The sequence below is a fragment of the Cuculus canorus genome, chromosome 7 (assembly GCF_017976375.1).
Source record: "Cuculus canorus isolate bCucCan1 chromosome 7, bCucCan1.pri, whole genome shotgun sequence".
NCBI lineage: Eukaryota > Metazoa > Chordata > Aves > Cuculiformes > Cuculidae > Cuculus > Cuculus canorus.
In genome coordinates this window covers 5,457,077-5,484,758 of record NC_071407.1, presented here as the reverse complement: position 1 = coordinate 5,484,758, position 27,682 = coordinate 5,457,077, and the positions used below count along the sequence as shown (strand labels likewise).

General features: G+C 43.9%; 2 protein-coding genes across 4 annotated transcripts in view; one reads left to right on the top strand and one right to left on the bottom strand.

Annotated features, from left to right (window-relative positions):
• The first annotated feature begins 2,624 nt into the window (after window positions 1-2,624).
• Window positions 2,625-27,666, top strand: HABP2 (hyaluronan binding protein 2). Of its 2 annotated transcripts, none has more exons than XM_054071883.1 (14): window positions 2,625-2,781; window positions 11,304-11,340; window positions 16,335-16,463; window positions 17,662-17,769; window positions 18,481-18,597; window positions 18,989-19,108; window positions 20,080-20,251; window positions 20,692-20,786; window positions 20,893-21,139; window positions 22,015-22,157; window positions 22,507-22,641; window positions 24,127-24,272; window positions 25,171-25,371; window positions 26,397-27,666. In XM_054071883.1, exons 1-13 carry the CDS (start codon window positions 2,713-2,715, stop codon window positions 25,345-25,347), a joined length of 1,695 nt encoding a protein of 564 aa, XP_053927858.1. In that variant the 5' UTR covers window positions 2,625-2,712; the 3' UTR covers window positions 25,348-25,371; window positions 26,397-27,666. The 2 variants fall into 2 exon arrangements, with proteins under 2 accessions (XP_053927858.1, XP_053927857.1); XM_054071882.1 differs by having other exon boundaries at window positions 17,659-17,769; window positions 26,397-27,665.
• NRAP (nebulin related anchoring protein) overlaps window positions 25,445-27,682 on the bottom strand; it is a 53,091-nt gene continuing 50,853 nt past the window's right edge. Inside the window, exon 41 of one of the 2 annotated variants that reach the window (XM_054071881.1) lies at window positions 25,445-26,456. In XM_054071881.1, coding sequence (XP_053927856.1) covers window positions 26,361-26,456 — 96 coding nt within the window. In that variant the 3' untranslated portion in view covers window positions 25,445-26,360. The remainder of the gene's footprint in view (window positions 26,457-27,682) is intronic. The other variant, XM_009570577.2, reaches the window with a different exon arrangement.

Below are 27,682 nucleotides of genomic sequence, written 5' to 3'. Positions count from 1 at the left end.
ACAAAGGTGTGCTTTGTGTCTGATGAGCAAGCCATCATGACTAAGATGAGCTTGGAGATTTGGAGAATGGGTCCGTTCCCAAAATTGAACATCTGCACCCAAATCTTGCACAACCTTTTAAGCCTTTTGCCACGCACAGCAACATACTTTATGCTCTCCTGTGGCCTGAAAGGTTTGACCATAACCTCATGGACACAAAAAGCAAGATGGCTCACAACTTTTAAGAATCAAAATCGCTATTTTCAGTTTCTCAAGCTCTCTACTGACAAGACATTTTCATGTATTTGAAAGAGAAGGAAGGAGTTTCACTTGTTTAAACTTTAAACCATCCAAAATCAGGTGAAGTTGCAAGCAGGTTTGCGCTTCCATAGACAGAGGAGCAGAATGAAATGGACCCATAGAACATTCTTACTGGACACAATTCTCCTGGGAACAAATAGAGACCAATAACCTTGTCACTTGTATTTTATTCTGTAGATTTATGAGGCACAAAATGATATGAGCATTGTGCTAACCCTCTGCACATGGCAAGATTTCACTCAGCAGCTTGAGAAGGTCAATCAAGTGTTAAGTAGCACCGGCATAACAGGATGAGATGACGATGTGCCATGTAATGTTTTTTACATATCATGAGCCGTGCACGAGGGCATATCTAAATAAAATGCATAGGAAATAGCATCACGCAAATATGATCTACATTTTTTCTTGATCAAAGAGGCTGAGGGAAAAAAATAATTAAAAAGTAAAAGCCTTATGCAATGAGATTTAAAAGAAAACTTTGGAGGCTGACAAGACGCATCTGGCACAACTTCAAAGTCCATCAAAGTACATATAATCAATGTTTGTCAATAGCAGTTTTGCATCCTTTAATTTATCTTTCATGGATATAAAGCAAGATGTTATTAGGATCCAGTCCATACCTTAATTCTGTTTGAGATTTGATGAATCAGGGCTCTATTAAAATTCAGTGCAAATCAGCTTACTCAAGGACACATTACATAAAGTCATACATTATCTAACTCCTTTTATCTCTCTGCCTTTCTAGCTAGTTAAATCTGGAATCTCTTAAACTTGTATATGTGGCCACCAACACACTAAATCTCAAGCACGTTTTGTTTGTAGGCACCTACTTAAATTATTCACGTGCCATAATTAGAATACCTAAATTCTCTGTGTATTTTTCAATGTATGAAATCTCCTTTAGGATGTTTGGACTCCAAACTGAAGAATCATCAGAAATAAGCTTTCCTGCCATCCAAATTTCAGCACTTGTCACAGAGCCTGTAATCAAGTGCCCTCATCTTATCTATTTCACCAGAAAACCCCATTTGGGATGGGAAAGGATGATGTCCTCTTGATTTCTCTGTTTTATTCATCATATTTCCACATGTGGACACCCCATCTGTCCACATCAGTGACTGTATGCTATTCAGGTCCTTCTGAGCAGACAACTATATTCATTTTCTTCTTGGAATTGTGTAATGTGCTCAGCACTATCCTACTTAACTGTTCTATAACTGTTGAGAAAACACATTGCCTGAGACCTCCTTGTGAATTTGGGCTATGATGTGAGAACATTGTACGTCTGTCACCCTCTTCCTTCTTCCTACTCAGGCTCTAAACTATCTGGGAGAAAGAATATGTCTTTTCACTTGTTTTCATAGCACAAACAATATCTCATCAGCAAAAGTTTGTCAGCATTTCTGCAGTAAAATGTTGCTTATTTCTGCAATAATATTTTGATTTCCTCTTGTTGCTACTGTCAACTTCTGGAGACTGAGGGTTACTTAAGAATTGCAATTTTTATTTAAAAAAAAAGGATTCCAGGTTCTCGCATTCGAAGATAAATGCTTAAGAACACAAATTCTGATATTTGAAATTTAGAAAATAATAAAATGCAGACTTTCATGGTTTTAAAATTCTTATATTCTATAACTAGATCTCACCGTTTTTTAAGATGAAAGAGAGAGAAGTCAGTCTGCTTCATCCTTTTCTTCAATTGACAGTAATAGTTGAAAAATATTTCTAATACAAGGATTATACTTTTATTCACTGTTAAATTACACCATTCCCATAGACTCATAGAATCATAGAATGGTTTGGGTTGGAAAGGACGTTAAAGATCATCCAGTTCCAACCCTTCTGCAAGGACACCTTCCACTGGATCCGGTTGCTTCAAGGCTCATCCAACCTGGCCTCAAACACCTCCAGGGCTGGGGCGTCCATGATGTCTCTAGGCAACTTGTGCCTGTGCCTCCCCACCCACACAGTGAAGAATTTCTTCTGAATATCTAATCTAAATCTCCCCTCTTTCTGCGTAAAACCATTTCCCCTCGTCCTATCACTATACTCCACAAAGAAGAGCTCTGCCCCAGCTTTCCTGTAGCCCCTTTCAGTACTTGGGAGGCTGCTATGAAGGTCTCCCGGTAGCCTTCTCTTCTCCAGGCTGAACAAGCCCACCTCTCTCAGACTATCCTCATAGAGACATCTTTGATACTTACTGATCTGAAACATTTCCAAGTGGTCAATGCAGTGATTATTTGGACAGGATGCACTTATTTGATCAGGGCAGTCTGTTGAACATTAAACCATATTTGAAGCACAGTTAATTATTTGCACTGAATTAGCTCACCCTCGAATGGTTGTGTCTGGTCTGAAAAATCATAGGCAACAAGAAAAAGTGAAGTTCAAGAAAGATCAAGCGGTGTAAGGATGGTTAACTGTGCTTTGACCCTCCAAGTTCTTCCACTGGTCATTCTCCTACAGAACACACATTTGTGGGTGAGTATGGGTTTATATTATTTTTCTTGCTGCATGCTAGCTCTGCTCCTTGCTGAGCCCTTCCTGGGAAGCTGGAGCATTTAGCCGAATATCCACCATGCAATACAGTGTAGACACCCAAGTTAAGACTGTGTAAGAGGGAAATCCCATGGGGGGTTTTTTTGAGCAGATATTGACAGTGACAAGGAGCGACTGATCTGGCTGTGTTTGGTGGGGAGTGCACCCGCTCCCCCAGCCCTGTGTTCTAAGCCATGCTCCAAACCCCTGGGCTGCAGCATGGGTTGCTCGTCTTCCCATTGAAGGGACTGGATATCAGAATAAACAGCTCAGGGGTATGCGCTGACTTGGCAGTCTTGCAAACTCTTTCATCAAAGGTAAAATTTACCTACGCCATATATTTGGCATGGGAAAATTATCCTTGCTGCTAACGTGGAATGAAAGTTAATGGCAAAATATTGCGTACAGTAAAGATGACCAGAGCCCTGCTCCGGCAGAACTTGATATAATTTCCCAAATCTATTAATCTCCTCTTTAAAGAAGACCGAAATAATGATTTGGAACCGAAGCAAAGTTAACAGTCAGTTTTAAAAACATTTCTTTTGTTCCTTCAAGTGCTGCAATCAAGTAAATTTTCTTATGAAGGAAGGTGAGGTTCTTCCAAACCTCTTCATTCTTAATGTCAGTTCCTATGTGTGCAGATTCATATATACTGAAACACACTGAACATTTCAGATGTTAACTTGTTTAAACTGAGTCCTTCAGGAAAAAACATATAGTGAGGGGTTCTTAATGGGTTATGGACCTTTTTGAAGAGCTTGGTGAATTTGCAATCAGTGATTTTTTTTTGGAACACAATAGGGTATTAATTAATTAGTGTATCATCGGGTTTTTCTGTTCGCTGACAGCAGTAGATATGGCACACTTGCTCCACCAGTACATGTGGGACCTTACTGAGGGGGTCGGTTCTAGGGTAGCTCAACACCAGTTCTACAGCTATTGTGGGAACCCAACCTGATATAAATAACTTCATAATGAACTGGTTGTGTTGATTCAGACTCAGTGAGGAAAATATAGGTACAGTCTCAGACAATGTGCTAGTCCTAAATGTTAGATTGTTTCATAGGCTTTGACAATCTTAATCTGACTTTTCTCTAAATATCGTTGTGGAAAATGTAGTGTATGTCACCCCCCACCCCTGAAAATTCATTAACATTGCTAAAATGCAAAAGCAATTCTGCTGTCACTGAAAAGCAGCACGACAGAATATTCAGCAGGCTAGTTTTTAATAAAACATGTTTTTTCTTCATAATTAATATAACAAGGTTTTCTGGCTTAGCACTTGGCATGGATCCCAGAAAAAAAAGAGCAGAATGAGTCGCCATGATGTGACCATCGCATGACAAACGTGTTACAAGAGGACAATTTTGCCTTAATGATTTGTTCCAAAGAAAAAGTTACACTGAAATAGTTTGAAAGAGAAAAGAATAGACTTTTCACTTTACCAAAACCATGGAAAAAAAAACTTGAATTCCTGTTTTCATTTTCCTAGAACTATCTTCATCATTCTCATTTTTATTCAAATCTCATTTTAGGAGTTTTTATAAGTAGCAATCTAATTAATAAATGTTATCAGTGCTATACAGCAAAGTCAGGTGTAGATTTAGGCAGTAGCTCGTATTAAATTTGTCAAAAGAGAACAGGAAAACATTCCGGCATTCATGGATCTGGCAGGTTTGGAGCAGGAACATAGGGCAACAATTTCCATTTGCTCCTTTTATATTACATGAAGAGGAACTGATTTCACCTGCATAGATCCAAAGTACTTGCATAAAAGGCAGTAAGCTCATGATGGGTGCAAGAGAGAACAAAATCTAGTCCTTTTTTTTAGCATATAGGATACAGCTGCACCAAAGATTGTCCTTAGACATGACAGCTCTTCTCAGAATGAGTTGTAAAGGTTTTTTTCTCTTTTAATTGCAGTGGGTCCTCACTGCTACGTGCATCAGCATTGTATGAACAGGAACTTTTAGAGAAATCAATATGCTTTTGCTCAGCAAGATACTGTAGTAGAAATGTGCCTGCCATAAGATGCTGTATTGTTAAGTATTCTGCACTTTGCCAAAAATAAATCCAAAGAGCTCTGCTGCACATTAAGATCAAACAATTGCAGAGAAAACTTATCATTGGTGCCTATCTGCTAGCTGGCCCACAGCAGAAAGGAAGCTCCCACCAGCAGGATGGGTCTTTCCTTACCTCAGGTGCTTGGAGACCAACATTTTAGGGTATCCCAAAGTGAATTTTGTCTGACATCTTTTCCTCCTCACCGACAGATCTATTTCTGTACTAAACTCCCACTTCTGCTCCCCTCACCCTCTCTCCAGTGCTGCACCACTCACGTGAGGACTTTATGCTTTATTGTGTTGCAAACCGCTCACCGCAAAGAGAAGGGAACGCTGTCAAGCCCGTCTCGATTTCTGGCCCATCAGATGTAATGCCCTTCTGCAGCACTCGCCTAAATTTGCCTGATGCAGCAGGAAAGCAACAAAGCCTTGGGAGCGCCCCCAGCTAATTGTGCACCACGGCTCTTGGAGAGGGAAGCGCTCCTCGCTGACCCCCCAAGGCAATCAGCTTATGCCCTGAAGCATGCAGGTTGATATCCCGTGTAACTAAAGGGACTTAATGACTTCGCATAAGCTTTAAGTCTAGTGGTATAACCTGTACTGCCGGCACTGGCTGCAAAAGCATTTGATAGCGCCGCGGACTCGTGTTAACGTGACAAGGCTGCCTTCTGTAGCCCCCACCAAATGGATTTTGTAGCTTCCCCTTGCGGTGGTATCCAAGGCTGACCTCATTTTCCACACCTCATCCACCAATGAGCAACTTTAAAAACAGCCAGCTGCTACCAGGCCAACTCTTATGGTGCAAAGATTAACTCGGAAACTTTGATCTCTCGGAAAACAAGAGCGGGTAACTCCTATGCAAAGAACCAAGGTGGTTGCAGCAGTATCTCTGAGTGCTGTTGCTTTTTTTTCCAGGCCTCCTCTGGGTTTTGTACCAGGTGCAAACATGAGCGAGGTTCACAGCTGAATAATCAGCCAAATAAAGACTTTAAACGCAAATGTCTCTGGTTACCCTCGGAACAGGTGATAAGGAACATGTAATTTACTTACAAGTCTTATGAGGAGCAGCTGAGCACAGTGGAGTTATTTAGCGTGGAGAAAAGGAGGCTGAAGAGAGATCGTATTGCTGTCTGCAACTACCTGAAGGCAGGCTGTAGTGAGGTGGGTGTTCATCTCTTCTCACAAGTAACAAGTGATAGGATGAGAAGAAATGTCCTCAAGTTGTGCCTGGGGAGGTTTAGACTGAATATTAGGAAAAGTTTCTTCCCTGAGAGGGTTCTTGGGCACTGGCAGAGGTTGCCAGGAGAAGTGCTCAAGGTACCATTCCTGAATGTATTTAGAAAACAAATAGATGAGGTGTTCTGGGATCTGGTGTAGTAGTGGACAGGTACGGTTGGACTTAATGACCTCAAAGGTTTTTTCCAACCAAACAGTTTTATGATTCTGAGGCACATGTTGCAGTTCAGTGTGGAAGCAGGAGCAGTCTTGCTAGCAGAGAGGTAAAGAACTCTGAGGTTTTGGTGGAATCCTTTCAGAGAATGGTTTCCCAGGCTAAAACTACAACATGTGTTGCATGTGTGCTCCAGATGATAATGTACCCTGCTTTCATTATACTGCAACCATGGCCTTGGCTAAGAAATACAATGTCATTGCTGGAAAAGCCACTTTCCCTTGAAGTTCAAAGACTGTCACTATCCAAGATGGTTGCAGGAAAAAAAATCTGGCCGATTGTAAGAGCATCAGAACTGTTGATTCCCTCCTCCTCTGGCGAGAAGCCCAGACAAAGGTTCCCACTGAGAGCTGTCAGCAGGATCAAGGGGTTCACTGCGAAAAGGCAGTAGTTGTGTCTGCCCTCATGGCTCCTTTGTGCCTTATGTCAGTCATGGATGGAAGTGGATCAAACATCCATCCTTGTTTTCCAGTTCATCCCCATCTCCTTCTCAGCTGCAGAAGCTGCGACTGCACAGGTTAACAAATAAAAGGAGTAATGTTGTTTGCCATCATAGAGGCCACTTCGCAGCAAGTTGCAGGAGAATTTGCACAACTGGGTACAATTAAGTGAATAGGCCAATTCCTATTGGTGCAGTTCAATATCTGAACTCCTGTAGTGCTTTGTTGTCAGGTGTGTGTGTATGTACAGAAGTAGTTTCCATCCCTCTGCTCATCTGTTAAGCTAGCTGGAGTAGCTACACCCTTTTTTTCTTTTGGAATTACCTCTGCTTTGCACACATGTAAATTCACAGCCTCACCCTGGGCTGTCACCTTTGTGCTGTTTATTTTTCCACCTGAGTTTGTGTTTTAATTATTCATTTTGATTGTAATAAGGGGTAGCAAATGTACCCAAGATACACTTAACAGTTCAACTGCAGAATGCCCTTGGCAGCTGTAAATAATTTCCCTCAGATTTGGGGTCAAATCTTCTTGGCCTTATTCAGAAAGAATTGCCAGAGATTAACTGGACATTTTTTTCTGAGAAAGAGCTGTAGGATTCTGTCCTGAGACCAGGAAAGCTCACACTTCTGGTATTACTCTTTGAAACCTATTACATTTTGTCAGTCTCTTTTTCTTGAAATGGAAAAGTGAAGAGTATTGTGTACGTGCAGTGTTTAACCTTGGTCCGAAGCCTAATTATCTCAGTTTTGATGGCTCTTTAGAGGAAGAGCTTTGGTGAAGTGCTAATCATGAAGATGATGATGACAACAAAGGTCAGGTGGAATCAGAATACTTTGAAATTCAGCGTTTTTCCCACAATGTAGTCAACTGCACACTACACAATGCACTGGTACCCATATAAAATGTCTCTCCTGGATTTTCTTTTTTTCAGGGTTCCTTTTTTATGAGCCTAAAGTAGTGAAGTTTAAAATTGCTCTCTGCAAATTCTTCCAGCTTCGTTCCCCGTCTCTGCGGACCTGCTACAAACAGGATCCAGCGATTTTATTCCCTCTTGAGAGAGCACACAAAGTATCGGTGTCGAGCTGCAGAGAGGAGACTGGTGAAACCAGCCCCGCAGCCTAATTTTTTCTCTCACCCTCCTCCTCCTATTGTTTGAATTCTGCTCCTGGCTGGGCTCAGTGTTGCACCTCGTAGGAAGGACAAGATCCTCCTCTGCTGGCCATGAGCAATACGGCACGGCAGGCGGGAGGCTCTGCCTTCACTGCCCCTGCCTGCATCCTCCTCCTGGACCCCCCACCTTGCAGCCCCTTTGCTGTGCACCTCTCTCCTACAGGCCCCTTTGCATCCCCCAGCCTGCGTCCTCCATCCCCCAACCTGCATCCCACATCGTGCACCCTCCGTCCCTCATCCCCCAACCTGCATCCCACATCGCGCATCCTCCATCCCTCATCTCCCAACCTGCATCCCACATCGCGCATCCTCCATCCGTCATCCCCCAACCTGCATCCCACATCACACATCCTCCATCCCTCATCTCCCAACCTGCATCCCACATTGTGCATCCTCCCTCCCTCATCTCCCAACCTGCATCCCTCATCCTCCATCCCTCATCCCCCAAACTGCATCTCACATCACGCATCCTCCCTCCCTCATCTCCCAACCTGCATCCCTCATCCTCCATCCCTCATCCCCCAAACTGCATCTCACATCGCGCATCCTCCATCCGTCATCCCCCAACCTGCATCCCACATCCCTCATCCTCCATCCGTCATCCCCCAACCTGCATCCCACATCGCACATCCTCTATCCCTCATCTCCCAACCTGCATCCCACATCACACATTCTCCATCCCGCATCCCCTAACCCGCATCCCACATTGCGCATCCTCCATCCCTCATCCTCAACCTGCATCCTCCAACCCTCTTCCCCCAACCCGTATCGTGGCACAGAGGAAAGGGTGAACTCAAGCAAGCAGGAGGGAAGGAGCCAAGTTCTTCTCCCTCCTCTGCAGACCACCACAGAAAGCTTGGTGCAGGGAGCCAAAGGGCTAAAATTTAGCCCTGTGCCGGCTAGCAGGGGTGAGAATGCTTCCAACCAGTGCGGGCTGATGCATGGTCTAGAGGACCTCAGGAGAGAGGAGAAAAGTCACCACTTTGCCTGGGGTTTTGTCCCCTGTGGCTCTGCTGCAGCAGCTTGTGACAGATGCACGAGGGGGGAAAGCTTCAGGACAAGAGCCTTATAGTAAGGATTGGGTTTAACTCTCGGACTCTCTGTGCTGGTTCTCTCGGGCTTGTGTTCCCAGTAACGTTTGTACTGTGGGAGCGGATAGAGGCTTTAGTCCAAAACCAGGAATCATAATTTGGGACTGGGCCACCCCAGACCACAAGGCACTGCCTGCTCTGAAGGATGTTACTGGAAACCTTCACATTTCCTGGGGTACCAGTTTATTGCAAAAAGTTTAGAGTATCTGCTCTTTTGCAGGCAGCTCTGCCCATGTAGGAGTGCTTGGACAGGAGGGTAGGTGGGTAACCTGGAGAAGAAAGTAGAGTAGAGAAGTGCCAAGTCTCTCATTTTTCTTCTTTTCTTGATGTGTGAGGCATCCACTGGGCATTGTGAAACCATCATCTCTGCTTTACAGCTGGGGGAAACTGAGGCACAGAAGAGCACTATGCAGTCATGTCCCACACCCCATTCAGCCTGGGCTGAAACCTTCTGGCATTCCTGCGTGGTGCCAAAAGCCACCTTGAGCGCAGGGAAGGTTTAGCAACCTCAATGAAGCCAAACCCTTCTGCCCCCAAATCCTTTCCAACCTCACAAAGAGCACAACGGGGCACTGTGGAGAGCTGGGGAGGGAAATTAAACATTTCTCGCTTCACCCTGCTCCCGTTGCTTCTTTCTTGTTCTTTGTTTCATCTATCCCTCCAAAGGAAAAGTGTACACTTTGCAGGGTTTGTTTTGGTCTGCATTTATGGATGAATGGTACCATTAATTGTAAATGGAGCGATTAGACCTTTTCTTTCTATAGTCTCCAATGGGGTCTGGCAAAGGATCTAACGAACCCTCTACCTGCACTCGAGAAATATACACACCAAGGGCAGAGCTTTTACAGCCTTCTCATTTACCATCATCTCTGCACTCCTTCAGGAGGGGCAATTGTGGGAGCGTCTGTCCTTCCAGCTGCAAAGGATTTAGTTATGTATGTGTGTGGCTCACTCAAGTGCACCTGGAAAGGGGCTCCTCTGAGCAGTTCAGGGGACATCGCACTCATTAAAGTCAGCGGGAAAGGGAGCGCTGGAGTGTCTGTTCTGCCTGGCTCAAACACAAGAGGGACGCAAACGTGCCTGAAGCAAAAACTCATTTATATATTCCAGATAATATTCATAAATGTGAATTCCGAGCTTTTTTGTCCTGTTTCTTATTCATTGCTTCTGATTCATTTGTTCATAGTCGCAAGCAGTGTTAGCTGAGAATGTCTTTCTTCTATATATAGTTTCTATATGTAACGCACAACTAAACAGCGAGTGTATTTACAGTTAATTGTGTCTGTAGCAACACGTAGATGGACATAATAATTGTCTGTGAGTGATTACTGTCTTTATTGTATGTATTAAATTGTTTGGAAATATGTTTCCTTATGACAAATTGTGTGAGGGATGAAGAATAGCAATTCCAAATCTCTTTCTTTACACCTGCTGTTAGCACACATATTCTCATCACAGGCAGGTAGTTCTGTCTGTAGCTGGGATTTAGAGCAAGAGGGAAAGCGAGCTGAAATCTTCATGCGGGGGATTTGTCCCAGTGTGGAGTCACTGCATCTCCCTTCAGACAAGCCTCACTCACACTCCTCAAAGGCTGAGAGCTGTTTTCCTTCTTCTTCTTCTGTTCCCTTTTGTTGCTTGCCCTTGATCAGGAGCCAATAGGAAAGGCTGGAGCCCCACATCAGAGGTCAGACACATGGCATTTCCTTACAGGAAGTGCCAGAAATGTTGTCCTCAATCCCAAGGTGGCTGACAGCCTTCCAGCTTGGAGGTCCCGATCCCACCCGCTGCAGCAGACATAGGCTCTCGGGCTGTGCTGCTCTGCCAAACCTCCACTCCGCTCCACCCGAGCTCATCCCAGCCTTCAGTTTTGGAAGTCGTCTGGACCATGGCCTCTGTCTGTATCTCAGAGAAGTCAGACAAATAGTCAGTGTGTCATCACTTAATAAGAAAAAAAGGCAATTTAACTCATTCAGGACAGTTTTTTTTTCCCAAAGCACGCCAGCCTTGTGGCTTGGGCTGGATGCTCAGAAAAGCCAGAGCTCCTACTCTGGTTGATGGGAGCAGTGGGATTTTTAAGATATTTTGATGGTGTTTTGAAAGAACTCTTAAAATCCAAACTAAATAGCACCAAAGTGGGTAATGAGCTTATCTGGATGTCCAGTGCTGGGAAACTTTCTGCTGTAAACCAAGCTCAGGGATGGCTTTTGATTTCAGAAACTAACTGTCTACCCTTTTTTACCTCATGCAGGCTTCCCATTTATCCCGGCTGACGGACCTGCAGGATGGTAAGTGCTTTCCATTCCTTCATTTTAACTTCTGCGTACAAAACTGAGAGGTTGGTGACCTGGTCCATCAGGAGCCTTTGCAAGAGCCCAATGCTGAGTTTTAATAACTTCATGCACGGTTTTGCTGAGCTTAAAACAAAGCATGTGATCATGTAGGAAGTCTGTTTGACTTAGGGTAAGGCATACGGTGGGCACTTTCAGATATCCACATGTGCTCTTTGTTGGTGTTGGTTGCATCGGGTCCCAGCCAGGAGTATGTCTGGTACACTGCAGCCCAAAACAGAGGCAGAGCAGTGGTACCAATTTGCTGTTGATCATGGGGTACTCCCAGACCTCACTTGCAACTCGCAGCTCTGTTCCAAGCCAGGACTTTTCTGCCAGTCTGTGATCTGTTGTGCTCAACACAGCTTGGAGGATCCATGGATAACACCGTGGGTCATGGGCTGGAGGAGAAGTCATGGTGCTGGGTTGCAAACCTTGCAGAAGGATAAGCAGAGAGTCTATCTATGCATGCAAACTGAAGGTTAAATAAATGAAGGTTAGCTATTCCTCGCAGCATACATCTCACTGTGGAACTTATTTCTGCAAGGTTTTGTCTAAAGCGCAAGGTGGTTCAGAAAGTGTTTGCAAGTTCATTCAAGTAAAAATCATTGAAAGCTGGATAGCATTAAGATGCTGATAAGAGAAAAGCTGTGATGAATGTTGTGTGAGGATCTGTAGGTATTGTGTGAGGATTTTTACATCCTTTTGCAGACTACTTGGTCCATGTAGAGGATTATGGTTTTATTGCTAAGTTTAGTAGTTTCCGGGTAAGCTCTGCTCCACTTTGAAATCTGTGTTTAGATCTGAGTTTATAATCTATAGTCAATGAAGTATTAAATTAATTTTACTTCTTTTTCTAGAGAAAAAAAAAAAAAGTGGCTTTTACTATATACTCATTATTCAGCTTCATTCCTGTTCATTCCAGTGGTGCTTTGGCTTCCAGGTCAAACCTGCAGGACCAGCACCCTTGTAGCTCATACAGCACTGCTTCTTTCCCCAGATCAGCATTGCTCATCTAACACAATGTGCACAGAAAACAAATTTCCAAATCATTTGTACATCTGAGCTCAGTATTCACCTTCTGCAAGTATTTGACCGGAGCTGTGCACCTGGCTGCGAGCTTTACGCACCAGCCTTGTGCAAACCGGCTGATTTGCTTTTCAGTGGTGGAGCTTTCACAGTTTCTTCATTGATTCCCTCTCCCTGTGCTTTATGGTCCTTATCTCTCTGCCCCTCCACCGTCCCTGCAATCTCCTACTCCCCATCTTCCCGTGAGTCCCCACTCCTTCAGCTGCCATCAGGCGCCTTCACCCAGCTCCCATCCCTCTGAGGAAAAGGCACTGCAGAAGTGCTTTTAAGTAACAGCCACAAAGCTATTTGAAAGCCTTGCTGCTCTCACTTCTTTAGCAATTTCTTTCTGAAGCCACAGATACTCCCAGCCTGCGTGGAAGGGAGGAAATAATGTGAGGTCTCGTCTCTGCAGAAGTAAACGGGAGACATCTCGTTATTTAAAACACAGTCAGGATTTCAGCCTCATAAAAATAACACTTCATTATTCTCAGAGCTGGAGACAAAAAGTATTTAGAAAGGTGGCAGGAAAACTCATCCTGCTTAAATTAGGCCATATTTTAGTCGATCCCTAGAGGTTCACAGAGCCTGAATAAACGCTGGGTACTTTCTGGCACCCTTGATGCGTGTTGGCAATAGGCTTTAACTTTGCACATCACTCATCTTGACAACTGCAGTCCGACAAAGTTACCTCGCAATTCAGGTCACTCGATGGCATCCTAATGCATCACTTTGCCACTCGGAACATTAGTCGTGACTTGATCCAGCGAAGGTTTTGAAAACAGTGTGAGCGCCAGCGTTGGGATATCAGTTCTCTCCGTAACAGAGAGCCCGTGTAAGCTAACGAACAAGGGGATATTGATCAGAAATCCATCACTTGATTGACAGCTCTTGGCAACGTGAAAAACTGCAGATGAAAGCTTGAGCAGTTTAAAAGATCACCCAGACCTCAAAGCTGATTTGAAGCTTTAAAAGTCAATCTCTGCCTATCAATTATGGGGGGACTTTTTTGTACTACACAGAGGAAAGTTATTCTTTGAAAATTTGCATGCAGGATGTCTAATCTAATTTCATGTAATAGTCACATTTCAGTGACAAATGTCAGATCACTTCTTTTTTTTTAAGCATGTTAAGGTTTTCCAGCACTTAAAAAGAATGAACACTCTGATTTAGTAATATGTTTAAATCAACCAGTGTATCAGACTTTGTGCGTTAATTATGTGCTCAGATAAAAAAAAGTGTTGTTTTTGCTTTACTAAACCTATGGTTCATTATGAATAATTAAAAAAATGGAATGGGAGCACTTCTTAAATAAGAGATGTGGAAGCCAAACAGTTATTTAGTGTCGAAGCAATGATAAATCAGAAGACATCTTTTATTTAGTTTGATGTCATGTACCCAAGTCAGGGTTTTCTACTTTTTGTTTTTCACTGTTTCGCGTGGCTGGGAAGGACATGGAGTAGCTGGGAGATGGGAAACATCACTCATGTGACCCATAGAAGCAATTTCTGTTCCACAGTTTGATGGTGATGGAGAGCACAGGGTAATTTCTCAGATCAGTTTCACTCTCACATCACATCAACTGGTCTCCTGACCGGGCCACTCAGCTTCCTGACTCCCACTGAGGGCGAGAGTACCTGAAAGGATTTGTTTATGTTTTCTGAGCCCTTTCCGTGTGTCCCCTTAACTCCACGGCTTGGTAATAAAGTTTAATTTAATTGTAATTGCCAGACCAGGAAGGGGTTGGTTAGTGCTGCCCACTTGACTCCAGCCCTGGAGAAGTGTCGTCCTTGAGGGCTGCCAGGTGCCAGGCCATCCCATAGCTGCTTGGGGACCATCTGCCCTGTCACCCCAAAGAGGACATCGTGCTCCTCCACCTCGCAGAGCCACCAGAAACAGGCATCCAGCAAAACGCGAATCGCATCGTGGCCATCGTGGGTTTTACCACAGAAATGCATTTAATATAGTCCATAATGGGTTAACAAATAATTTCTTAAGTATGATAAATGATTTGATCCATTGCCAAGAAATTATGCCGATGTAACAACTTGAAGTGGCGGTATTGTCATTTCTTAGCACCATACTTGCACTGAGCACTTGGTTTCAAAATCATGGTAGATGCTTCTACAGTGGCTTAGCTCTTTGTGCTCACTTGGAGCACTTGTTTTTCCTCTGTCAACTCAAGAGAGTCTTCGCCAGCCTCTGTAAAACACACTGGGTGTGTTTGCAATCCGCTTTTGGCAGACGTAACTCCCCTCTTCATCCTTCATAACTTTTAACAGGTATCTCTTTTCCATACAAAAGGCTACCTCATCCCACAGAATACTTCTTCAAAGCTTCTGTGGAATAAAAGCCAACATTCCCCACTAAGATTTTGAAAATAAGCAGGGGAAACAAAATCAGACTCCTTCAGACAATTCCCTCAAACTCGAGTCTGCTTGCAAAATCTCCTCTCCAACAAAGTGAGATTCTGGGCTGCATTTCAGGCAAAACCCTCTTTTTGTTTTCCTTTCTTAACTACATCACATTAAATTTAATTTCGTTCACTGTAGACAATGTCCTTATCTTCCAGTGAGATCCTTCTGTTCCTCAGCAAGGCCCACACTTCTGCAACACTTGCACGCTGTCGAGACTCAGCTCCTGTGGAAATAATGAGCTGAGGTAAAGGAGTCTTGACTTGACATAGCAATAAATGAGGTGAAACTTTCCTCTTCCTTTTTTTTTTTTTATGGTGAGAAATGAGAGTTGGCATGTAGGAAAAAAATGAAGAAAAAAAGACGGTTCTATTTTAATATGAAATATAAAACACCCATTGTACAAAAGTGGATTTCCTTTTTTTTTTTTTTCTTTTTCCAGAAGCAAAGAAAGAATAAAGATAAAGGCTGCAAGAGAATGAATGAGGAGAGAAAACTAAGATAATGCAGTCGATAATCAGTTCAAGGCAGAGCATTATCCATGGGGCCATCGGTCCAGCCCTAGGGGAGAGCTTTTAAAATGTCTCTGTACGTAGCTTAGCTTTGCTCATTACCATAGCTTGTCTTTGAAACCGAAGTGGGTTCTGTTGGCAGCAGCCGTACCTGCGCAAGGAGCTGCCAGCCCAGTTTAATCAACCAACCTCCTGAAATGGCAAAGCTGCAGGTCCCGCGGATGCCGGGCTCCTGTGGAGGATGCTGGCTCCTGGGAGGCTGCAAGCTCAGCTGAGGCACGGATGGGCTTTTCAGCATGCGTTTGCTGTGCCAGGATCTTGCATCTCAAAAGGGGTTTTGTGGATAGGGAACGGCATAGGTGTGCAGGTGGGCCCTGAGTCCTCTCTGATTTCCCTCAAAATGGGTTTCTGTGTCCCCAAGGACAACAGGTATCCGGTGAAGGTCTTCCCTCATGCTACAGCAGTGGTGATGCTGGTGACAAAAGCAGCTGGACAGAGAACCACTTCTTGTTGTAGGAATCTAAACCTCCTTTTCCAGTGGTGCTGGTAACAGCCATCAGCCCTCCCCTGGCTGAGGTGCTGCGTGGGAGGCTTATACCCATGCCTGCAGAGCCCCCTGCCCGTGTCCCTTCTGCCGTGTCCCTGCTGTCACCGCAGGAACCAGTTGAGCAACCGAGGCCCCAGCACCCACTTGGAGCAGCAGCGAGGGCAGAGCCGGGGCCGGTGGAGCGTGGTGGTGGCCGTGATGGATGTTGGATGAGCACTGTTCACACCAGGGAAGGGCTGAACAGCACCTTTGATCCTCACTATGATTTAGGCTCTGGATCCACTGACATCTCAAATGTGCTCAGGGAGAAAAGAATTGTCCATTCCAGGGAATAAATTCTTTCGTACCTTCTCTCTTTCTAGCAGTTTTAGTTCCTCTGTTCTTCCACCTTCTTCTCACCCCTCCCTGCAGATGAGGCTGGTGACTACGAGTACTACGATGAGTACACTCAACTGGAGCAGGACCCCTTCCACCAGCACCAGTCCTTGGAGGACCCTGATTGGTTTGAGGCGTTTTTTGGCTACAGTGATACCAGAAAAGGTACCTCTGAAGGGTGGGCAGGGAGGCGAGGAAGGGGTAAAATCCCAACCCTGTGCTTGTGATGTGAGTGTGGCAGGCCTCCGCTGCCAGCCTGCTCTCGAAATGCCTGCATCAAAGGAATGAGTTAGGAGGATTGTTTGCAGTGTTCTCCTTTGTATTTCTCTTGTACGGAGCCTGTGTTTTATCTCCGGGTTTCACAGGATGGATTCTGATCATGCAGAACATTTCTGATTGCTACTACAAAAAAAGCACAGGCTTATTTGTCTATAGACACTGTAAGATGTAATTGCTGTTTTCATGGGATTTATGATCTGTATTTATGCTGGGAAACAAATGTAGAGCAGATTTCCTATTTTTTTTTCTTTTTTTCCCCCTTTGTTGCAGGTTTGTTTGTTTTTTTTTTCTTTTCTTTTTCTGTTTTGCCAAACTCATGGAGAGCAGGAACGGATCCTTGAGATTGCTCAGGGAACACAAAGGAGAGACGGAGAAGTTGCCTATAATGTTCCCTGGGTTACAAAGAAAGCAGAGCTGTTGTAATGCTGCCCACATCACCAATTGCCTCTGGTAGCCTGGAGTGGAGTGGATGGGTTGAGCATAGTGTAAGAAACAGCACTCAAATGGTGCCACCAGTTGCCCGCTCCCTTGCAGCAGTAGCCACCCAGGGGTATTATACAGCATAAAGGTAGTAGGGGGCTTTTCCAGGCGAGATTTAGTGCCACGTTGCTACCAAGGCAATGCGAAATCCAGAGCTCTATACGCTCAGTGCATGGAGGCAAATGCCCAGGGCCAGCGCTGGCTCTGCCCCTGTCGTAGAGGTAAACCTGGCCCTGAGCAAAGGAAGGGACTTTGCCCCATTACGGCTGCATCATAGACACAGCAAAGGGAGCTGAGGTGCTCCAAATTCGAAGCTGTGAGCTGTTGCAGCTTGCAAGAATCTCTGCAGCAGTACATAGCTGCTCCTGCAGCTGCTGAGCTGGTGAGTAAAAGCAGTGCACGGGTACAGTGGGCTTCATGATCTCAAAGGTCCTTTCCAGCCAAGGGATTCTATGATTCTCTATGAAACGCGACTCCTGTTACAGAGGATGCTGTGGCCAGGAAGGAAGCCTTCTGCAGCAAGAAAATTCAGGAAGAAAAAGTAGGTGATGGAGGTGGAGATATTGAAAGTAAATCTAAAAGATCTCTGTCCTTACCTCAGCAGACCCATGCTCCCCCAACCCCTGCAAGAACAACGGTAGGTGTGAAAACAGAGGAAGTGAGTTCAGCTGTCTCTGCCCCAATCCGTATACTGGGACTACGTGTGAGAAAGGTAATTGCTAATTTACACTCCTTATTTAGGCAACTAATGTTACTGTTACAGCTCTATCAATGGGAGCAAACACAGGGATTTATAAACCCACTCTTTGCTGGGGTGAGGGTTTTGACAGCCAACCACTTCAGGTTTTCCCAAGTAACAAAGGATAGGATGAGAGGAAATGGCCTCAAGTTGGGACAGAGGAGGTTTAGATGTGGGTGTGAAAGAAAATTTCTTTACTGAAAGAGTGGTGAAGCATTGGAAGAGGCTGCCCAGGGAAGTGGTGGAGACTACATCCCTGGAGGGGTTCAAAATGTGTGTGTCCATGGCACTTTGGGACATGGTTTAGTAGACATGGTGGTGTTGGGCTGACAGTTGGACTGGATGATCTTAGATGTCTTTTCCAACCTTAATGAGTATGATTCTATAGGTCTCACACTTAACCCTCACCCAGACCAGTACCTCTAAAGAGAAATCCAGTAAAATAGACTTGAGATGTGCAACAAGTAGTTCCTCTGTCCCTGGTAGGTGGGCAGTGGTGAGCTGTTCGTTGGCCCTGCAGATTTTTGCCCCAGATACTGTGAAGAAGAAAGGAAATCCCACATCCACAGCAGCCAGAAGAAAGTTTCCTCAGGGTGTTGGGAGAAAACAGGTCTTCCCATGATCCCTGCAAGTGTATGGTTCTTGTGCACACACAGACACTGATCTCACGTTTCTCTTTTCCAGTGAAGAACAGGTGTCTGGAGAAGAGGTGCCACGGGGCAGACTGCCTGATTTCGTTAACCCCACCTTATTTTCAGTGCAGCTGCAATCATCCCTACAAACCCCCTGACTGCCAGCAAGGTGAGCACAGCCCCCTCGGAAAAGGCTCCCACATATCGGGTCTCTCAGTCAATTGTGGTGGAGATGGCACAGCAAGAGCGCCTAACCAGACCATCGGCTGTGGGAGATCACACACAGCCCACTGCAGAGGATTGTCCTGCCCTGGTCACCCACCCTGAGTCTGCTAAGGCTCCCAGCTGTGGGGCTGGTCAGTGACAAGTCCTGCTTGATTTACAGGGTGAGGGTTCACTCACTGTTGAGATAACCCTGGTGATAAGTGTTTTCAAGAGTTCATAAGAACTTGAAGCCAATAGTCTTAGTGAGAGCTCTCCCCAGTTTCTCTCGGCCATGCGAGTGCTTGTATAGTGTTCAGCAGAGTGAGAAGGCTGTTCTGTGTTTTCCCCTTTGACAGCATCTTCACCATGCAGACCAAACCCATGCAAAAATGGAGGTGTCTGCATACGGCACAGAATCAGATCGAAATTCACCTGCAAGTGCCCTGAACGTTTCAAAGGGAGATTCTGCGAGATTGGTATGTAACAGCTCCAGGGGAGAGGGAAGGGGCAGAGCCTCCAGACACCCAAGAGCTGCCTTCAGCCTGCGGTCGGAATGGTTGGTGCCATCATTGCATCAAGTACCTGATTGCACCCAGGGCAGCAGCTTCCTTGGGGAAAGCATTGGAGGAAGATGTTGATTTCTGCAGCCACCACCAGCAAAGGGCTCATCAAAACAGTTCCCATACTGATGTTTTCGACGTGTCCTTCAGCAAGGTCCCACTGGTGTATAATAAGAGAGCACGTTTCCTAAGGGTTTCACGTGTCCCGTGGTGAAGGAACAGTGGGCTTTCCTTAAACACCCAAAAGCTGATGTAGTGAAAATTCAAGTCCGGTCAGTGGTGATTCCCCAGGCTGGAGTCCAGCCATTGACACGCGGTTGGGTGGCCAAGGGCATGGGATCAGCTCAGCCTGCAAAGAGAACCTTCTGCCTCTGCAGCACCAACATGGGCACCACGCCGCACACCTGTTTCCAAGGAAAAGGATTTGATTCTTTCTCTTTTAAAGGTTGATTACACTCCAAACTCCACATGTGTGCTCCACATTACAGGTGACTTTTCCTCCATGCCTTCGTTTTGGCACATCCATTGCCCTGGCACGATAGCAGCTCTATGCCCACTTCTGTCTAATCCCATCAATACCATTTCTTGCCATCAGGCCACTGATGAAGAGATTCTGCATTGGCGTTAAAACACCTCTCATCTGCCAGGTCTTTACCGTGCAGAGAGGTTTCAGGCATTTGAAGTCAAATAAGTTTCAAGCTGGACAGATGTTGGGACACTACTCTCACTTCTGGCCTGTGTAGGATAAGGGATATCACTATGCTTCCCAGTAGGTCCTTTTGATCCTCCATAAAATGCTTGTGGGGCAAGGAAGGGAAGGAAAAGAAATCACTTTGGACAAAAAACAACGCAGAAGTCATTTTCATATCAGTGTTGTCTTCCTACAGGACTGGATGACTGTTATGAAGAGGCATCCTGGATGTACAGAGGAAAAGTAAACCAAGCAGCAAACGGAAAGACCTGCCTGCATTGGAATTCCCACAAGCTCTTGGACTACCCTATTAATGCCTTTATGGAGGACGCTGACTCTTATGGCATCGGTGAACATAACTTTTGCAGGTAATATTCTGAAGAAGCAGCTGTAGGGGTCTGTATCAAAGGAAGCACTGAGGACACACTGCTCATGAATTTGGCAAACTGATGGTGTTAAGATCTCATATCTTCCCAGACACTGCCTGTCTATAAAATATAAGGACATTAGAGGTGCATTCCTTAAATCACTGCACCAATGTGAGGCTTCCAGAAGCAGCCCTCATGTCCCTGAATCAGTCCCTCACTTTCCTTAGGGTTAAGATAGGCATGAGGATTGTAGGATGGCAGAAGCCTCAATCCATTGTCTCAGGCATCTTCTTTGTCAGAACTTATAGAAGAGTATCTTTGGAAGTCTGGCTTTCACATAGGAGCATGAGGCTGCTCCCCTAAGCATCCTCAACTCCTTCATTGTTTTTGTGGAGATTTCCCAACTTCTGCTGGCTGATGCTCTCAACTATTGCCTTCAGGAATCCCGATGAGGATGAGAAACCCTGGTGCTACATCAGAAAAAATCACAAAGTGGAATGGGACTTCTGTGACATTTCACCCTGCTCAGGAACAGGTAAAGAACTAGAAGTGAGGTTTGGCAGAGTGTAGGTGGTCAAGAGCAGCAGGTAACCCCCTGTTAATTAATTTCTCCAGTTTGATATTATCTCCGCATTACACAGCTGAAGAGAGCCCATGGCCAACAGACAGCCCAACAGACCCATCTGGATCAACTGAAATGTTTAAAACATGTGGACAACCAGAAATTCAAAGGACACTCAAGAGGATCTATGGTGGAGCTAAGACTACAGCTGGCAAACACCCCTGGATGGCATCTCTGCAGACACGGACTCCAAGAAGGACAAAACATTTCTGTGGTGGAGTGCTAATCAAAGCGTGTTGGGTTCTTACTGCTGCGCACTGCATCGAGTAGGTGCATGTCCTGTGCCTAGGATAGACAAACGTGAAAATCAGGCCTTATTAAACACAGTTTGGAATCCAAACTATTTGCAATTCAAATCAAATTGAAAGGAAAACATATACGTGAAAAAAGGAACACATGCATGAAAATATACATATACTTAAAATAGATCCTTGCTGAAACAACAAATTAAACTTACTCTCCACTTACCTGAAATGAGCTAAAATGGTTGTGTGAGAGGAAAAGAGGAGGAATGTGACAAATTTTTTGCAGTGTATGAAAGAAACCTCACTGAAACTTCCAGTGAAACCTCAGGGGATATTGGGATACCATAAGCAATGTCACATATTGCATCATAATTAAGATCTCCAGAACAGCCAAAATATGTTTTTTGCTTTCAATTGCTTATGTGCCAGCTAGTTAGAGTATGACACTTCCTTCAACATTTTTGTTGAACAAGCTGGAATCCACTGTTCTTAGAAATTAGTAAATTACACTCCGGAGATCATTCCAGCGCAGATGATTTTAAGTACACCCGGACAATGGCAAGCAAATACGTGGAGCCATGGAGTCACCACTCATCATCACAGCCATACTAACAGACTATGTGCACACTGCTGCTCTGCCCCAGAATGCAAAGAAAAGAGCATTCATGCACCTGTAAATCATTTTATTTCATGACTGCAACAAGTTAAGAGGACATTTATGGTCCAACAACACCACTTCCCTGACTTAGCCTTCCTGTAATAGCGTTAGGAAGTCTTCTGGCCATGCTCTACAAGGGAAAGCAATATCTTGACTTCCAGATACTAAAGGTGCAGGTTTCCAGCACCACTGAGAGATAATGTCTGCGTGTAATTTACTTCTTTTTTTTCTTTTGCAGACATCCAGAAGAAGATCTCCAAGTAGCCCTTGGAAAGCAAGACCTCAAGAAAAAAGAACGTCAAGAGCAAATATTTGATGTGGAGAAGATCATCGTACATCACAAATACAGAGAGAGGGATGGTGTCCCGCACAATGATATTGGTAAAACCTTTTTATTGAATATTCATGTGGCTCACCTCCAGCCTCAATTGTTTGAAACACTTGTTTCTGACTAAAGCCAGTGCAAAATTCCCATTGAGAATACATCCTGGAAATGATTAGACCAAATCGTGGCTTAGACTTCTTTGAATCATTGGGGTGTGCATTGTGATGGGCAGACAAAGTCACCGGTGGGGGGTGAGCAAAAAAATGGTGACAGATCCAGCACGCAGAGCAAGCAGCACATCAGGTCTATACAGCTTTGGAGAGGGTTGGGTCACAGACTGGTGATGATCGTTAGGGATTAAAATTATCTACGTGTACTTTTTGTTGTTCTTTCCCGTCTTTCTAGCACTACTCAAATTGAAGCCTGTTCATGGCCACTGTGCAGTGGAAACAAAGTATGTGAAAACAGCATGTCTGCCTGACTTTGCCTTTCCTGTCGGGACTGACTGTTTCATTTCTGGATGGGGCACGACAGAGACAGGTATTTCTGGGCTAGCTGGATTTTGGTGGGTACTTCCATGGCAAGATGGGATGGTATGTTCAGTAGTGTTTGCCAGACCCAAACTTGGACCTGGCACTTAGTGAAACCAAGACATGGAGTTCAAAAATAAGGACAGCTAAATCCTACCATGGAAATTACTCATTAGCAGAAATCTCCAACTGCTAGACCGACCGAAACGTTCAGAGTTCTGAAAAAAATATCCCTGACTCATTTGTTTTTGCTTGCCATCTGACACACCGCGTCACGGTTTCATCTCAATAGAAGTAAGAAGGTATCAAGAGAGACACCATTGTATAGTTTTTGTGTTTCAAGACAGGACCGAGAAAGATGGGAACATTCACATGGTTTTCCAGCTCATTGGGTCAGATAAAGCTTTTCAGAAGCAGCATCTGGATCTTCAGATGCACTGAAGAATAAAATATCCAAAGCTTTTCAAATTCAACCAGCTCCATCCAAAACCTTTCTTGCCCACAGTAAATCCTAAGGGGAGAAATTACTAGGCTTAAAAAAAGATAATGGCAATTTTCTGAAAAATGCATTTTCTCATGTTCTGATTGATGTGTTGCTGTAAAGCAGCAGAAGGAAAATGTGTCACTGAGGCTGCAGTAGGTGTCCTAGTGCTTTGTGACTGATACAGCCTGATATGATACATAGGACCAAATTCTCCCTTCTGATGTAACTCTCATTGAAGTCCACAAGAGACAAGCGCGTTCATTTGATCAGAATGCACCAACAGAATTTAATGGACATTTTTTAAAAGTGCCAAATAAAAAGTCTCTCTTAAAAGGGGTACGGGGATTTTTTTTTTCCCCCAACAAAGACTATCGAGTACCCTGTACGTGTTCAAACTAGACGGTTCCTTCTTTGAGCAGAGCTATTATTAGCATTTCAGGAAATCACTGCAGAAATGGAATATTTCCTGAAACTCAAGCAGAACCAAACTTATAAACCACCTTTAATTATCTACAGATGTAGCTCTTTGAAACTCTGGCTATTGCCTTTAGATGTCAAGTTATGTCTTTAAGATTCACTGTAATTAATCATTGCTCTTAAATATTGCATGATTTTCAGTTTTCATCTGTTTCATTAGCTTGCGTGTTAAAACATCTAATGGCACCAGTCTGAGAAGTGCTGAGCAGCTCCAAGTCCCACTGGGACCCGTGGGAGCTGCACATAATCAGCAACTTTGAAAAGCAGTATTACATGGGTAGAGGTCATTGGAGCCAAAGTCTGAATGCCTGACTTCGCTTTTACTTGGGCAACAACTTGGTGTCCCTAATGAAGCTTCCAGCCTCCAACTCTAACCCTTATCATTTCAGAGAGACATTGTTTCTTCCCATGCATCCCGCCTGCTCTTCCCCCTTCCCATTCAAATGGCGTGCAAGCTTGTATTTTGAATAAAGACCACATATTAACAGGGTTGGGAAGAAGGTAACTCTGGGTTTTTTTGTGTATATCCTGTAGACGAACAATCCCATCGGCTATTAGATGCCAACGTCAAGCTGATTTCGCAGAAGAAATGCAATGCACCCAGAGCATATGACCGCATATTGGGTGAAAGCATGTTTTGTGCAGGAAATCTTCAGAGACCCAGAGCAGATTCATGTCAGGTCTGTTGCTTTTTCTGTATTTGAACTCTAATATTTTGTGGAAATAGTCAGGTTGTGCAGAGTAATAGCTTTGGCAGGGTGCTGCATACGTATCTGTTCCTGCCATGAGTGTATTTCAACAGCCATCGCATTTCTTCATTGCAGTTTGAGATGTATATTCCCTAGAGCTAATGTTGTTACTGGCAGCCACAGGCAAATCTATGGGGGCTAGAGACCAGCCTGGAAAGTTGGACTTCTGAGGCAGTTTGTCATAATAACTTGAAAAGCTGCCTTTTTTCTCTCTGTTTTATTATGCCTTCTGCCATGAGCACCAATTCTAACCGAATTTTCACTATCAGAGCTAAAACTTGCAGGGAAAGTCAAGACTGATATTTCTTTTCGTTACAGCTAGCACAAAAGTGAAGCAAGTTTGTATTTATAATGTTGTAAGATAAGGTAGAGTGTGAGCAATGTTTCCTGAGGTGTAAGTTAACACTGCAATGTCCTTCATAACAGAAATCACCAATAAAACAAAAAATGAGACCAACCAGCTCTGAATAAAGTTATTTTGAGGAGTACAGGAGAGACCAAATGTTTTCATTTATGCCAAGGATCACACCTTTATCTTTCTGAGCTCAAGCTCCTAATGCCTGGAACTTTCATGCCTGGGAAATTTCATGTGACCTTGTCAGATAAGTGTTGCAGACTCGAATAGACACAAAATTACATCCAAATAGTCTGGTATAAATTGACCTGGTTTCAGAATTGCAAGCTGACTCAGGAACTGAGCAGCATCTGATGGTACATCCAATAGCAAGTAAACATCACTACAGCTTCAAAGCCTTATGACGAGAGGGGCATTCTTATTTTGGTTAGCATTTTGCTTCATGTTTTGAACATGCGTGCTTTTTCTCATCAGGGAGACTCTGGAGGGCCACTAACGTGTGTGGAAAACGGCTCCTACTATATATATGGCGTTGTGAGTTGGGGTGATGGATGCGGGTTGAAGAACAAGCCAGGAGTTTACACTCAGGTGACGGCATTTCTCAGTTGGATTAAATCCAAAATTCGATCCGAATCAAGGTCACTTCATTAGGAGTCAGCTTTGGAAGGACAAAGGGTAAGCTTGAGATATTTACTCTTTTTCCATTTTCCCAAATGCCTCCTCTTCCACCAAAAATGTTTATAGATATTTTCTCTCAGCCTACATCGAGTATTCTTCATCAGCATCTTGAAAATAACCTCGGAACTGCCTCTGAGCCAGTTCAAGTCAGCCTTGTATTTTACCTGAGAGAATGAAACGCAGCAGTGTGTATTATTTTGTTTGGCTCTAATCAAACCCCATGCCCTGGGTACTCAAGAGAGTGACAATTTTCCTGTTTGGGGCTTTGAAATAAGCCCACGTTTTGCAGGCAAAACAGATCAGAAAGTAAAACCACTCCAGTTCTCCCTCAAATCAATCAGAGCCACAGTTGCTCATGTTTCCAATTTTGATTTGCAAGCCCTGAAAATTCTGCATTATGATTATTCATTAAGATTTTTTTTGCTTTGGAAGATTTGAAAAAGACTGAAGAACTGATTGTGATCTGAATACATTCTGTTAATCAAGAACGAATTCTCTAATGCCTGCTAAAAGACGTGCCCTTAGTTAGTCAATGATAACTTTGCTTTCACTGGCCTTTACCTCATTTATCTCTTAATCCACCTGAACCACACTTTCGCATTCTCTTAGGTCAGTGCTGCCAACAATCCAAGAACACAAAAATCTCCAAAGATTACAAGTATGGAATAAGATTAATCTGATTTATTCATTACAAATTATTTGATATTCTACCAATCAGGTTCATTGATCTATAGTACAAAGCTGAGCCTGCCAGTCACCTGGTACTAATTTCATTTACAGCTTTAAATAAATATCATTCTGTAATACATACAATGATAAAGTATCCACGCAAAAATAGAAAGATGTTACAAATTACAATGTTTAGGTTGCTTTTAAAACCAAAATGTTCTTAGACATCATCTACTGTTCTTCCCAGAAAACTGGAAAAGCTACAGGATTTGTGAAGGACAAGATGAAAATCTATTTGTATTACATCATGTTTCTGTTTACTTCTGATACATTTTTCTTCTCTTGACTTGCAGAATTTCGGAAGCATCAGGGTTGACTGTGGCCTGCTGAGATCCTTCCATTTCCAATTGGTCCTGTTAAATCAAACCCAACTAAATTGTGAGGACAGCCACTGGACAGAAGGCTTTAACAATTATTCTATAGAAACATTTGTGTATTAAAAGTTACCTCAGCTGGCAAACAAATGAGCAAAATCTGAATTACTGTTCTGCACCGAGAAAATCTCTACAATGGAAACTTGCGCAACATGAAGCCATTCATGGAAATTAGATACTACACATATCAAAGGATGGGATGTGCTCAAGTCCTGATTTCTAATTTTGGCCCTAAAGAGCAAACTAGCAAACATCCAAATTCCAGGTGGATTTGACACTTGTAGATATCCCTAAGACTATCAGATCATGATCATACACAGGACTGAAGAAGATATTGCCTGTCATCCCCATTGCCTGCACCCCTCAACCACAGTTACAATTTATTTCTTCAATAACGTTTCAGATGGAAAAGTAAATCATGGATAAGTCCCGATTCTCTTGTGCTCACTTATTATTTGACTTGTTGCCAAAGCTAAAACTTAAATGAAACAAATATTTAAAGTGCAGAGCTTCTCTTTTATTGTAACTTAATGCTTCTTAAGTGTAGAGTCTACAAAGTCCCCGCATGGACTTTTGCTCTCTTGTACTGGGACACTGCAGATCAGGTGTCCTCCCTGTGGAGGTAGGGAGAAGGAAAACCTGGAAGATCCTAGCTTGTAATTTCTTGCATCTTGGGCTGGACAGAGATGCAGGAGGCTGGAGCATTCCCGCTCCGCAAAAAGCTTCCCGCAGTTTTGTGGAGCCTCCCACAACACACATTGCTGTCAATACAGTTGCCAGTGGAAATTACATGGCAACACAGATGTGTCTTGCTAAAATTAGGAAAAGAGAAAGGGAGTTGTAGAGGGAGCCTCTTTCACCTCTACTTCTGCTCTCCGTGGAGGTACCAGGACACTTGGAGGTCTGACAACATCTGCACGTTAAGGGAAACACATCCCATAGTATAAGTAAATCCTATCCTGTGGCGCGTCCTAGTTCCTACAGGAATTCCTCAGCCATAAAAACACTGAATTATCTTGAGAGGTTCCTTCAAATTAAGATGTACAGAGTGCCGCAAAGCTTCATGAAGGAAGTATATATATATTCTATTCAAAAAATGGGGAGAACTGCAGTCTCCAGGGAGCATTCAAAAGCATTAAAAAGGACGTGTGCCGGCCTGCCTTCTCAAGAGCAGAGCTATTGAGATTTGTGAGAAGAACAGTTTA

Bases quoted from the DNA above. Each gene is read 5' to 3' on its own strand.
- HABP2 (XM_054071882.1), top strand. From the start codon at position 2,713: ATGGTTAACTGTGCTTTGACCCTCCAAGTTCTTCCACTGGTCATTCTC. The intron at 17,770-18,480 runs GTAATTGCTAAT...TCTCTTTTCCAG, and splicing joins TGGGACTACGTGTGAGAAAG to TGAAGAACAGGTGTCTGGAG. The intron at 22,158-22,506 runs GTAAAACCTTTT...CCGTCTTTCTAG, and splicing joins TGTCCCGCACAATGATATTG to CACTACTCAAATTGAAGCCT.